Source organism: Nannobrachium achirus, assembly GCF_963921795.1.
Source record: "Nannobrachium achirus genome assembly, chromosome: 9".
NCBI lineage: Eukaryota > Metazoa > Chordata > Actinopteri > Myctophiformes > Myctophidae > Nannobrachium > Nannobrachium achirus.
The window spans coordinates 56128910-56142733 of record NC_137818.1 but is presented as its reverse complement, the minus strand read 5'-3'; the positions used below and the strand labels follow the sequence as shown (position 1 = coordinate 56142733).

The 13824-nt window shown below is 44.8% G+C and overlaps 1 protein-coding gene across 1 annotated transcript in view; it reads left to right on the top strand.

The window, feature by feature from the left end:
- The window catches only part of LOC308290992 (cadherin-4-like), a gene marked incomplete at both ends in the record, with an annotated part of 281660 nt that overhangs the window by 145 nt on the left and 267691 nt on the right, over window positions 1-13824 (top strand). Inside the window, one exon of the mRNA XM_080732906.1 lies at window positions 1-12. This exon is cut by the window's left edge and continues 145 nt beyond it. Within this exon, the coding sequence (XP_080589032.1) occupies window positions 1-12 (12 nt within the window). The remainder of the gene's footprint in view (window positions 13-13824) is intronic.

Below are 13824 nucleotides of genomic sequence, written 5' to 3'. Positions count from 1 at the left end.
GCATCCTCAAAGGTAAGGTCTTTAACAAGGGCATCAGCCCTCCTCCACTATCACCAGCGAGATTGAAATTAGGCGCGAGACGCGAGTGCGTCCGTAGCGTATGTGAGCGGCCTATGTTAATGGCAATGAAAAGAAATCGTTATAATGGTATGATTTCTGTTCACACTGTGCCTTGTAAGGTCAACTCACTTTTCAGAGTGCAGAACCCCGGCCTCCGCTGTGAGATGAATGAGTTATTTTGTATGTCATTACAGCAGCTGATGCTCTTTGTGAGTGTATGTGTGTGGGGTGGGGGGGATGCACACTTCTCTTAAGAGTGCATCTGGAAAATGAGAAGGAAAAAAGGATTACATTATTATAACAGAGACAGCTGCTCAAGGATGCATGCGTTGTTGTAGGCATCTGCATTTTGGAAATGTAGAGATTACTTTTTTTCCCAGGACACTCTTATGGTGTTTGGACTTCAGTATTGCTATAATTTATTAAGGATGGAGCAATTGACACTTTCAGACAAATGATATAATTGCTTTGTGGAAACATTATGAGCGGCAAACTTGCAAGTGGATATGTTCAATCAAAAATGCTTAGCCTCGTGAACATTCTAATGCAAAAGTGGTAAATGACCATTGTCTTTTTTTGTCTGACCTAGCCTTCAGTTTGTAATTGTAACATGTAAAATATCACATAACTTTGCCTTCCTCCTCCTTATTATCATTTCCTGTATCATAACCTGAACACCACATGTTCTCAGTCATTCGTTCAGCCGTCATTGCAATTACACTGTGAAACCAACTTAGTTTGAGGGGCCAATAGTGCAGGAAATGGAATCGACATCCTGTGTCTAATCTGGCACTGCTCCTGCCACTGTAGGCTAATTACAATTCTCTATTGATCCCAATGGTTTAGCATCATAGCCTCTAAGCTGTATTGTTTTGCTGTGGGCGCACAACAACTCTTTTGTGGGTTTATGGTGTCTTCAGCAGCTGTAGTATATATTTCTCAGTCTGCTTGGCAGTTAGAGACCTGGTGGGGACGCATTTGTCTTCTCACACACACACACACACACACACACACACACACACACACACACACACACACACACACACACACACACACACACACACACACACACACAGAGAGAGAGAGAGAGTCTTTTATAGTACAGATTCAAATTAATAATTTTTTCAGACTAGGAACAGGAGGCTATATTTTTGGTGCTTTTATATGTTGTTGCTGCATTTGCTTTGTGCATACGAACAGTATGTACACATTAGTTTGGCTGGGAATAAAGTATATGCGTTTGGAAGCGATCAAATGGGTTTTGGTGTTTAATTAACTGGGTACATTCTGACCACTGGCTCTGTGTGGTAGTGAAGGCTTCAGTCCAGCAGGGGGTGTCAAAACAATCACAAACTATCTTGGACTGAGCTGTCACTGCTACACAGGAGCCACTATTCTCACAGATTGTTCACTAGCTGTGCTGGTCTACGGGAGAGGAAATTGACTGTTGGTTTTTGTTCACATGGAATAACTTTTAATTAGTGCTGGCCTGTGTCAAATACCATGGATTGAATGTGATTGAATTATGTTACTGACAGCCAGTATGTATGCTTACAGATGATGAGGCCTTTCCAATGAGAGTTTTGTTATAATTTCTTGTCATTTCTTTAAATAATTATTATTTAGGCAAGGCATGTTAATTTGCATATTATAGCACTCTTTAACTAAGCAATACAAAGTGCTTTACACAAAACATTTAGCACTTTTAATTGACTACAAAATAAACACATTATGAAAGGACAATTGAATACAATTACAGATAGTAATTACAGTGACAGAGAGAATAGAACATAATTATACTAAAATAAAACAAATAAAAAAATATGAAAATAATTTACAGTGCCGATTACATAAGCGGCAGCCTTAATTTGGTCAGCTTAGCTTTGACTAAATGAATGGACATTTATTACATACTGTGTTATTTTAAAGGATGTTGCGATGATGTCACAGGGCTCATCCACTGGGTCACACACTCACAGCTGCAGAGTGGCCTTGATGCATGTGTCTTGGGTATGCAGCTGCAGTGGCCATTCATTCATTCATTCGGACTCGGGTGGTTGATTTATAGTTGCTAATGGTGTCACCGCAGGGAGGCAGGAAGCTGCATTGGAAAGGCTTTAATAATAACATTGTTTAACCCAGAACCGTCAGGCGGGGGCAGGAGTAATGATAGTTGCACGCGTGTGCGCACGGCCGCGCGCACACACGCACGCATCTATACATGTCAGCCACAGGGGGAGTAATGGGAAGGACAGAACTAGGACCTTGACCATGAAGGGGAGGATGCCTGGGTCCAACAGGGAGGCGAGGAGCGAGCTCTCTCCCCGTCACTCCTCACCTCCCAGATCTTTCCCTGTACATCTACTAAATGGCTATAATCACTAGCTTTCACAACACAGTCAATACTACTGACTGTGTCCATTACCTTTGGAGACGGTAGCATTATACAAGCAGTGGTTTGCAAGCTTTGTTTGGGCCAATCACCAATGGGCAAGTCAAAATCTCACGGCACACCTGTATTCGTGTCGAAAATAGCGGATCTACAAGCTCACAAACTCGTTGCATCACCACATGTTTTCCCTAAAGGTGTAGCAGAGAGGGTCGATCGATTGGTCGGATGCGGTTTGAACATTGAGGAATTTAAGTTGTGTCCACAGGAAACAGGTTTTAGTAATAGATTTGAAGTCACCTATCATGTTTCAGAGACCTTATGTCAACTGGAGAGACTCCAGACCTTGACTACAGACTGCAGAGGTTTCAGGGGTTTCAGGTGTCTCATCCATCAATCGAGACAAACGTCTGAAGTAATCGTGGTATTGATTTGAAGTAATATCGCTGCCCAGCCCTTTGTGTGTGTGTGTGTGTGTGTGTGTGTGTGTGTGTGTGTGTGTGTGTGTGTGTGTGTGTGTGTGTGTGTGTGTGTGTGTGTGTGTGTGTGTGTGTGTGTGTGTGTGTGTGTGTGTGTGTGTGTGTCAGAACTTCATTCTGATGTACAAGATCACTTATGTCATCATCAGGATCACTGATGTCAAGTCTGGCTTACATTGCAGATGTGAATGTTTCTTCACCAGTCACACGCACAGAGCACCATTACACATAGTCGTGCTCCAGAACTAGTAGATCTACAAGCTCACAATACAGAACAGCACAGATCTTGTAGATTGTCTATTTTTTGTGGGGGAATTGACAGGTGGAAAGACATCTCACCTGCCCTTAATCCATTCCATTCTTCACTGTGTGTCTGTGTGTGTGACTGTGTGCGTGACTGCATGCGCGTGTTCATGTGTGTGTACTTCAGAAATACAGCCAGTTTGATCCAAATTCTGTTTCAACCTGGTGGGACAACATCCATTGCTGTTGCATGGAGTGGAAGGTTTGATATCTGGCATGGCGGTGAAGTGTGTCACTGTGTTGGGAGTGTTTTGTATTCTACAGCCATGAGAATACAGCCGCTATCTGTTGAGCTGGGCTCCGGCCAGATTCCCACAGATAAACAGTGCCAGTCGATGTAACCTCATCCTATGTGTCCCTGCATCCCAACGCTGATTCTATTACTGGTAATGAGAGACAGAGAGGGCCGCCTCGCCTCACTGAGCCCACTCCACTGACCTTGGACGTTTTGTTTGAGGTTTGGGGCAACCCTCTGTGTGCGTGCGCTGGTGTGCGTGTGTGTGTGTGTGTGTGTGTGTGTGTGTGTGTGTGTGTGTGTGTGTGTGTGTGTGTGTGTGTGTGTGTGTGTGTGTGTGTGTGTGTGTGTGTGTGTGTGTGTGTGTGTGTGTGTGTGTGTGTGTGTGTGGAGCAGAACTTTTGTAATGCATGATTGTGGTGTGTTCTGCTCATGTTTGTCAACTACTTCTTGTGCTCAGGAGACTGCAACACCACATACTGTAAGCACAACATCATCATAACTACTGTGCAGCACCATAATGTAGCTAACATCATACTGTAACTGCAACACATAACAAACAGAATGAGACTGTTTTCATTTGCTGTTAACCTTGTGCAATAGACATTAGCCATTGGTCACAGCATCGTCTTGGATAGCAGTCTAATGTCTTAGAAATTAGATGTTCTTAAAACAGTTGTTACTCTTTGTTGTGAATGAATCACCCTCGTCTTTTGTATCCCGGTACAATATCTTACTTTCTTATAATCTCTTTGCCATTGGCACTTAGTGTTTTTCTGAATCATTCTGTGGTGTTTCGTGTTTGAAACTCTCAATGTCTCAGTCATCTATAATCTCCCCCTTGCAATGCAGCATATTCATCTCTCCCCACCATCTGTTAGAACCATTACACCATTTTAGCGAGGCACATTAACAGGCACAGAAACAGAAAGGGGCTCAGATATATCAGTTTTACGCAATTATTAATTGGAGTAACACGTAGAGCTGACATTTGTTGGACAACACCTGAAGCCACAATGACACTATACTGCTGCGATGGTTTATATACTCAATGGGCCTGAAACTTAAGTTCCGGCCTACTGGGCCCTAACTGGGCCGGACAGAGGCCCGGCCCAGCCCGACTAATTAGCATACATTTTAGGCCCTACCCGGCCCGAAAATGTCGGGTCAAGTACAGTCGGGTCCGGGCAGAATTTGAGAACTCTAATTCTGATCTCAGGGAGCTGTTACACTGTTTATGTACTGTACTACACCTGTATTTAATGTACTGAAAGTGTAACCTCAGTTCTTATGTATGCATCTACAATTTTGCTGATGCGTGTGGATGTCCCAGTGATGGAGGAAGGGAACAAGAAGGAGAAGGAGGTGAGAGACTACCTGCAGGTTGAGTTTCTTTGAGATGTGTGTGAACTCCTTGTCCTTGTCATCTGCTGGGGACATTAGAGACCTCCTGCCTTGGTGAGATGTGCCTTATGGGGTCCTGCAGGAGCAAGGTTATGGTCCTCCTGAAGACACTGAACCAGTTTAAACACCCTGGTAGGACCCAGGCTGTTGAATGCACAGATGGCCAGTATGGACAATGAAGTCTGAGAGATAACAACAGGGACAGTCTCTCTCTCTCTCTCTCTCTCTCTCTCTCTCTCTCTCTCTCTCTCTCTCTCTCTCTCTCTCTCTCTCTCTCTGTACACATGCATGGCTGCATATTCACAGGGGCAGCTCTTCAGCCTGGGAAGCAGCAGTCACAGGGATTACAATGACAGGGGTCTGGTATAAGGTCCTTAGTGCCTGATGGATTGTACCAATCAAGGTAGCATGGAATGTACTTAGAGCTTCCTGGTCCTTACCAGAACCCATTCAGACTGTGGCATTAAAGTGAGCAGACATTCCAGACAAGGCACACATGGCCTCTCCAGAAACTCATCTAGCTTGACCTATAACCCCAGCAAAGAGCGATCAAACTCTTAACGTAGTTAACTGTTTACTTCCTGGCCTGTCTTTGTTGGCCTCATCTGGGGTCAGTTGTGCAGAAGGTTGAGGTGTCCCCCCCACATCGACAACTCCTTCCTTCGCTTCAGCTCCTGTAGAAGCTCTCTGTGCTAACTGCCTTAAAGGAGTAGCTCACCCCCAAAATGAATGTTGTTTGTATTGATTACTCACGCCATGAGCGCTAGATACCTGCCTGTGTGTCAACATACACACAGAACTGATCTGACCTGTTGCTGTACGATTTCCTTCCTACTGCCTTGCCCCTTCACAAGAACTTTGTGGTCATCAGGGTCTGTTATTCTCTCTTGTGATCATGCTTTCTCCTCGGCATGGATACGGATTGATATGGATTGTTTTTCTCCCCCCAAAACACACTTGTTGAAAGGTAGTTTGTCCCTCAGGCTCCACATCATCCCTGGGGGAACAGGCCCAGAGAGATGCATATCGGCCGCATGCTTGGCAAGTGCGACCATAGCCTGCCTGGCTGTTTACCCTTTCCAGTCCCACTGGCCATGTCCTTCAGAGAGAGAGAGAGAGAGAGAGAGAGAGAGATTTCTTAGATGGGAGAGGAGGAGAGAGGTATGTTGCTTCAGACCTCAGACACAAGCCTGTTATTACATTAAAACAAGAGTGATCCTGATTCCACTTTGCAGCTCGCCCATATATAGTCTTGGACTGGACACACACACACACACACACACACACACACACACACACACACACACACACACACACACACACACACACACACACACACACACACACACACTAAACCACCCCAGTCTCTGGCTGTGGCAGCATTTTAATTACAACACTAATTGATTATGATAGAAATTAAACCATGGTGAATTGACCATCAAAGTGACGATTCAGCCATTGTGGTTCCTGAGACTTTAACTTTTGGGGGGTTATTTTGTTCAGCACATGAAGGGAGTTACAGATTGTAGTTACAGATTCCGTCATCGTTCATCCGTACGCTATCTCCTCCTAAATCATGTCATGGATCTAACCAGTTAAAATGCATGAGCTCCATTGAAGTATTTTATTCCCTCCCCCTGTTTTCCTTCTTTTTTAAAAATTCTGGTCTCATTTGGCAGTAACATGATGAAAGCAATATGTTCTAAAGAGTCCTCTCTAGAGCAGCAATTCTCAATCGCTGCTCTAGAGCACTGGTTCTCAAACCTTTTCATGTCAAGGATCCCCAAAATTACACGAACAGTATTTGGCCGCTGACACCGGTCTCAAAATATTTAGTTCCAGGGACCCATTATCTCGACCCAGGCTCTCCCAAAGTAATAGCAGATCCTTACTGTTAGTTAAAGAGACTTCTCAGTTTCTCACACTTTTGTAATCATCCAGCACCAAGTGTATGATCTCTCTGAGAATGTGGGCAGGACAAAAATCCAAGAGCATTAAGGCCTCATGCCTTGCAGGGAGCTCCCCTGTCTTTGTTAAGAGAGGATGAAACAGAGGATGGAGGCTCTCAGAGGACACCGCTCTTCTCCTCATCACTGATTGTGTCCTGAACTCCTGTGAATTTGTAACACAGCGGAATGCAGTGCCTTTGAGCAAGGAAGCAGAGCAGCGACACTTGGGATAGGGAGGGGGAGCCAGTAATGTTTAAACAAAAGACTATAATGAGTCCCTCTGTATCTTGCTGTGCACTATTCATCAGGCCAAAACTTAATCATGGGCCAACCAATGGGCTTTGACAGCCCCATGAACGTGTGATGATGATTTCTGATGATTCATGTAAACATAGAAGATGGCTTTTGATTATAATTGGATTGCAACATTTCGCGTGTTCACTGTGTTGTTCATTGTGACTCACAGCGGAGATGTGATTATATGATTGATGACCGAAATAGTATTACTTTGTTAAATCTTCCGCACATACTGTACGTGTGTGCGTGTGTGTGTGTGTGTGTAGATGCACTTATTTGCCATTATTTACATTGATTATCGTATCTTCTTACCGTGAAATGGAAGAAGATGGTTCAGTGTTTTTTTTTGCCTTTCTCATATTTTTCAGCGTTGATGCCTTCTCATCTCTGTTGGTTTGTGTTGTCGAAACAGACAAACAAAAGAAACGTGACTGAGGAAGATATTCATTATGAATGACAGGGACTTTTTAAATCTATTGTCAAGCCTAAAGGCAGAAAGGAAATCTGCTGTTGAAATGCCACACATCAACACACAATAATATTGTGAATAATGGCAGTCGATATTGCCGGTGATAGGGAGAGTGGAACCACGACAGTGGCGAGGCGGGTTGGATTAGGCTGAATATATTCTCAGTATTGCAGGTGGATTCAGTCATGACCAAATGCTTTCCCTTAGCTTTAACTGCAGTGTGCTGCACTGTGTGTTAACAGTGTTCTGGTAATGTCATGGAAGAACATCCTCCCAGCTCTTCTGACATGACGCTGTGGTTCCAATAGGAAATGTCATTTCTCCTAATGGCAAACTAATGTCCCTGAGCCGGAGTTGCAGAGTGGTCAAGCCTCCAAGAGGAGAAGATCGTAAAATGAGCCTGGGACTGGGAGGAAATGATAAATGCAGTTAATATGTCTGTGATGAGATGCGTTTATCAGTGTAAGAAACGCATCGATGATGTCTGCCGATGAGCCAAACAGAACGTGGCAGTATTAATGTACTGACCAATCAGTAAACCAATATAATATGGATCATGCATTCAGTATGCTCCATGCATCGTGATGCACAACAGTTTTGTTGGACACAAGCATTTACCTGTTACCTCATGTGGGTTAGAATAAAAATGCCCGTGGCCACAGTGCAGACTGTATGGGGATGTAAATGGAGATATGTTATACTTTAGCTATTGAAAAAGATATACAGATATACAAGCTCACAGCGCGGTACCGAGTGCCGCGCTGCGAGCTTGTAGATCTGCTAGTTTTGAAGTCATGAAAATGTGTGCAAATCTTTGAATATATGTATTTTTAAGCCAAGCTTTGTGACTCAAAGTTTGCTTCTGGGGGGTCCCTGGAACTAAATATTTTGAGATGGGGTCCCATGGCCAAATACATATCATTTTGGGGGTCCTTCACATGAAAACGTTTGAGCACCAGTGACATAGAAACATAGGTTTTTCACAAAAAAAAAGACCTGCACAAATTTCACGATTTTTCAATAGTTAAAGTACCTAGGGCCCAGAATTTGGTGCGACACCCCTGTATGGCGCTGTGTGCACCGTGAGCCAGTCGCTGACTGCAGGATGTGGCTGTGTGACTCTGCACCATTTCAGTGTCTGCAGTTTAATGGTGGAGGTCAACCCTGTATCTAAATATAGGCCAGTGAGCAAGCCTTTATTTTGTTTCTCTCAAGCCCTGACACCGGCATGCTTTTTAAAATCTACTCAGTCAGAGAATATCTTTCTTCTTCTTCTCTCTGCCTATGTTGCCCTTTTCTTTCTCCCTCATTTTCTCCTGCACATCAGAGAGGAGAGGCACAGGAGGCAGAGTAATAAAAGCCCCCCACCACTTTCCTCTGCCTGGGAGAACACAGAGCACTGAGAATGATCAAAACCACAGTGAATCCATCAGCCGCTGGGGAGACATGCTCCTGTGAGAGAGAGATAGAGAGTGAACGGAGGAGGGGGAGAGAGAGAGAGAGAGAGAGAGAGCGAGAGAGCGAGAGAGAGAGAGAGAGAGAGAGAGAGAGAGAGAGAGAGAGAGAGAGAGAGAGAGAGAGAGAGAGAGAGAGAGAGAGAGAGAGCGAGAGGGCCACTTGTAAATGGCACCTTGTCCTCGCCACTATCACAATCATGTAGGGTCCCCCAGGGGAGCATATTAGGTCCACTTTTTTCAGTTGTACGTACAGTAAATGACATGAAGTCAGCCGTTGATTGTCATCTATTTCTTTCTGTTTTAACGATTCTCTATTATGCTCTATTAGTCTCTAATCAACATAAATCTGAGGTGGATTGATCAATGAATGAATGGACAAACATCTGCATGCAGGGTGGAATGGATTCTCGATGCTACAGATCGGATTACAGACAGAAGGGGCGGCTGACAGACAGACAGACAGACAGACAGACAGACAGACAGACAGACAGACCAGGCAGGTGGAGAGACGGAAGGACAAAGTGCTTATGGTTGTTGGTGGTTTCTTTAGGGTGATGTTGATTGGCAGAAGGCTGCTCAGCTTTAAGTCTGACATATTGCAAAATAAACATGTTCCTTTGGGCCCGACTGAATACACATGCACGGATGCACAGCACGCACCCGCATATGTACAGTATGTAGAAGTTGCTTGGCCCTGCTTGGACTGCAATTAATATGCAGAAATGAAAGGATTACAATGTAATGGTGTACGGTAATCCAGCTGTCAATCCCACACCTCATTATCAAACAAAGGGCTTGGGGGGGTACTGTAAGTAAGCGAGGGATGGAAGGAGGGAATGGTATGGACTGAGGAGGAGTTTATAATAAATTAAAGCTCAAGGACATCTTGGTTGAGGTTTGGGCTATGTTGTGTGTAGTTACCTTAACATGCCCCAATCGGCGACATGCCTTGCTCCGTTGCTCCCCTGATTGGAAATTAATAATCCAGAAAAATAGCCTCCTCATTGAACTACATTGTACGATGAAACGGCTCTCAAAGTCGCTCTTTTAGCATATAAACAAACCCAAACTAAGCTGATTCTGCCATTAATATACTGTAGTGTACAACATCACAACATCCAGTACCCCTCTCCTCTCCCTCTCCTTCATCCACTGTACTGTGGTTGGTTCCACAGAGAGGGCCGGGTACATGTCGGTCACGTTTCAAACCCGGACAGCTCTGCTTTTAATTCCCTGATTAATTACGAGCAGTGATTTGTTGATTCAGTTGTTCTGTATGTGTTGAGCAAGTTGCTTTTCTCCCCCCCTCCAGTGGTTAGTGTTGAAGTGTCCTTGAACAAGACACTTAACCCTTAACTGCTCCTGATGAGCAGGTCGGTGCTTTGCATGGTTGCCTCCGCCATCAGTGTGTAAATCCCACATTGGCCATTCTCAAGATTTTAATACATTTTGAAAACATTCTGCATAAGGAGTACTTACTACTTTCGGTACTGTAAGTACATTTTGATAACAATACTTTTGTATTTCTACATTGCAGTATCGATACTTTTAATTAAGTAAAACATTTGAGTACTTTTTCCACCACTGATCATGGGGCTACTGTGACGACAGCGCTTACGGCAGCCAGCTAGCAGAACTGATATAAGGAGGCTGTGTGATGATGGCCAAGCTGCACTGGCGTTACGTGATGGCCCTGGCTCATGAGCAGACACACACTCCGTGGACATCATGGCATGCCAGAGATAGATGGCACATCTAAGCTTTGGAAGGAATGGAGAGATGGAACCCCCCCCCAGCAAAGAGAGATGTGTCTTTACTTACTCATCTCTCCTTGTGCACGCACGCTTCCCCTCTCCCTCACTCACTGCTGATCATACACCAGTTGGTGCCTGGCTGGAAAGCTTGTTGGCCGTCCAGTCAGGTCCACCGCCTCACAGTGTTTTCACACCTCGTGATGTTAGCTGATTGTAGCATTCCCAATCTGCAAGAGAATTAATTAGCCACTGTTGTGTTCCATTTTGTCTCCCCACAGAAGTGTGGCCTTTCTCATTATCCTGTGAGTTTAATTTATGCAGAAATTATTCATAGTTTGGTGAATCGCAAGTTGGGGTGACAGTGTTTTTGACAGGTCCAGTTGTGCTTTTCGGAACTACTGTTCAAATCAGTGACACACCCTGGGTGTGCAACCATGCCTGTGCGCGCGTGTGTGTGTGTGTGTGTGTGTGTGTGTGTGTGTGTGTGTGTGTGTGTGTGTGTGTGTGTGTGTGTGTGTGTGTGTGTGTGTGTGTGTGTGTGTGTGTGTGTGTGTGTGTGTGTGTGTGTGTGTGTGTGTGTGTGTGTGCGTGTGTGATAAAAACGCTGAAAGTTTCTTTTGAAAGTGTCCTTTTCATCCGTTTATCTCGGGAACTCAGTGGAATGGGGATAAAAACGGCCGATATCATCAAACATTCCAACAACAACATTGACGCTGTCTGTGATGAAAAGGGTTTCTAGAACGCAGCCAGGAAGAGAGCAATAGCACCTCTTCCACAGTGTGACAGCTAACACGTTTGAGCTCGACTTAGCTGGCAGTTAAATGGGCTTTTGATAGCTTCACACACCCTTGTGCCCATAGATTCTGCCTACCACCTCATTTCACACATGCATTGCGCACACGTGCACACACACACACACACACACACACACACACACACACACACACACACACACACACACACACACACACACACACACACACACACACACACACACACACACACTATAGTCAGCATTAGCTTGGGATGGGCAAAGCTTTTAAAACACTGGGTGCTGGCTGGTGGCTCATCACTAGGTTTGGGAACCTTCTATGATTCCTATAGTGGGTTCCAAATGGACCCTAACAGGTCTGTAACTCTAATGGCGTACAAATATGATACCAAATTCCATTTGTACACTCTGAGAGTTATGGTGGTATTGTAATTGTATAGCAGACGTGAAGTCCACATGCGGTCCACAATCGGTTCCAAATGTTGTATCCGATTCCACCGATTCCTCCGGTTCCTCCAGTTCTGGATCCCAACCCTAGTCATCACATGATCAGATAAGACCCCTAATAGTGGGGAAATATGTTTTAGGGTCAGGGGGCTATCCCAAGCAAATGCAACCCTAATGTGAACTACCAAATGAATGCTTCTGTATTTTGTATTCTTCTATTGTGTACCTCGTCCTCGTCCACATGTGAGAAGCTTGGTTTCCTTCCAGCAGCTGGCACTGTCTTGGTTCAGGACCATTAGGCTATTTAAGCTTTGGACAGCTACGGCAGATGACAACGGTAACCGGAAATGATAGCGCTCAATAGATAAACCTGCCGCCGTTGCAGCCGCCTCTACAACGCCAGAAGCTCCCTTTCCACGTAGCATCTACAACGTCTGCTGCATAGACGCGTCGCCATGGGAACAAAAGCGTTCAGTGAAAGGGGTGGAACCCTGTCGCCGATGGCTGTTTTCCGATTTGGACCGCAACGGCAACTGCGTTATAGCAGCCGTAGTCCCGCCTCAAGTTGCGGTTGTAGAAACGGGCTCCTTAAATGTCCTATTAGCCAGGACAGTGGTGGACCTCTGCCCAGAATGTTATCTTGACTCTGGGTGGAATCGCTCCACGGGAGGCCAAGTCTGCTCAGAGGAGGGAGTGCAGAAATGCTGAGTCGGGCGGGCCACCCTCTGGACAGGACAAATAGAGATAAATGATATTGCATTGAAGGGCAGAGCGCTCCTCTCTCATAGCCAAGGAGGTAGATATATTTCGTATGTGTAAACATCCTCCATTCTATAGCATATAGGAGAGAGGAAGCAGTAGTAGATTCAAAGGACGTTCAACTGCAGCGTGCGTCGCAGAACAGCTTCACACAGTGAATTATAGTGAGTGTATGTAGTGTATGTTAAACAATTTTGCAAGTTAAACATGATGTCCACTCAGATTGAATACATCAGATTAAATTTACTCGGTTGTTATTGCATGACAATTGCCCACTGCATGTTTGGCATTGATGGCTTGGCGTACAGTACAGTATGTGTCTGTGTGTGTGTGTGTGTGTGTGTGTGTGTGTGTGTGTGTGTGTGTGTGTGTGTGTGTGTGTGTGTGTGTGTGTGTGTGTGTGTGTGTGTGTGTGTGTATATACACTATGTTGTTTGTGTGTTAAGTGTGTGTGTCACAGTGTCAGCACAGGAGTGATTTATCCTGCAGATGCAGACTAATGAATGAGCCGTCCTGCTCGTGGACTGATATTAGCCAGGGTAGAAGCTCCTTTGATGTGATTAGCTCCATGCTCTCGACAAATTGGGCTGTCCTGTCCTCACAGCCAAAGAACTATCTATGCCAAGAAACCAAGAAAACTGCTTAACATGTGTTGCTTTAATTGTCTCTGCCAGACCAAAGGCGTGGCAGAGACTATGTTTTGCACCCTGTCCGTCCGTCTGTTATGTGAGTAGCAAATCTCTGGCACTGTTGGGCTGATGGCAGCGAAGCTGTGCACGCACACTCCCTGGATGCCAGAGCAGAACCTCTGCCCCACATTTGTCACATCGGCCACCAGGAGGTCGATTTTTGTGTCTCTGTGTGAGTGCATTTTCATTTTTGTATGTTCATAAATTAGCTAGATTTATTGAGATAGATAGCCTAATATACAGTAGAAACCTTATTTACTATTAGTGGTAGACCGCGGTATTGCATTTGCAACAGTGTAAGCACAATAGCAAAGACAAAGATAAGAGTAATACTATTAAATTATTACATTTGCACTTTGCA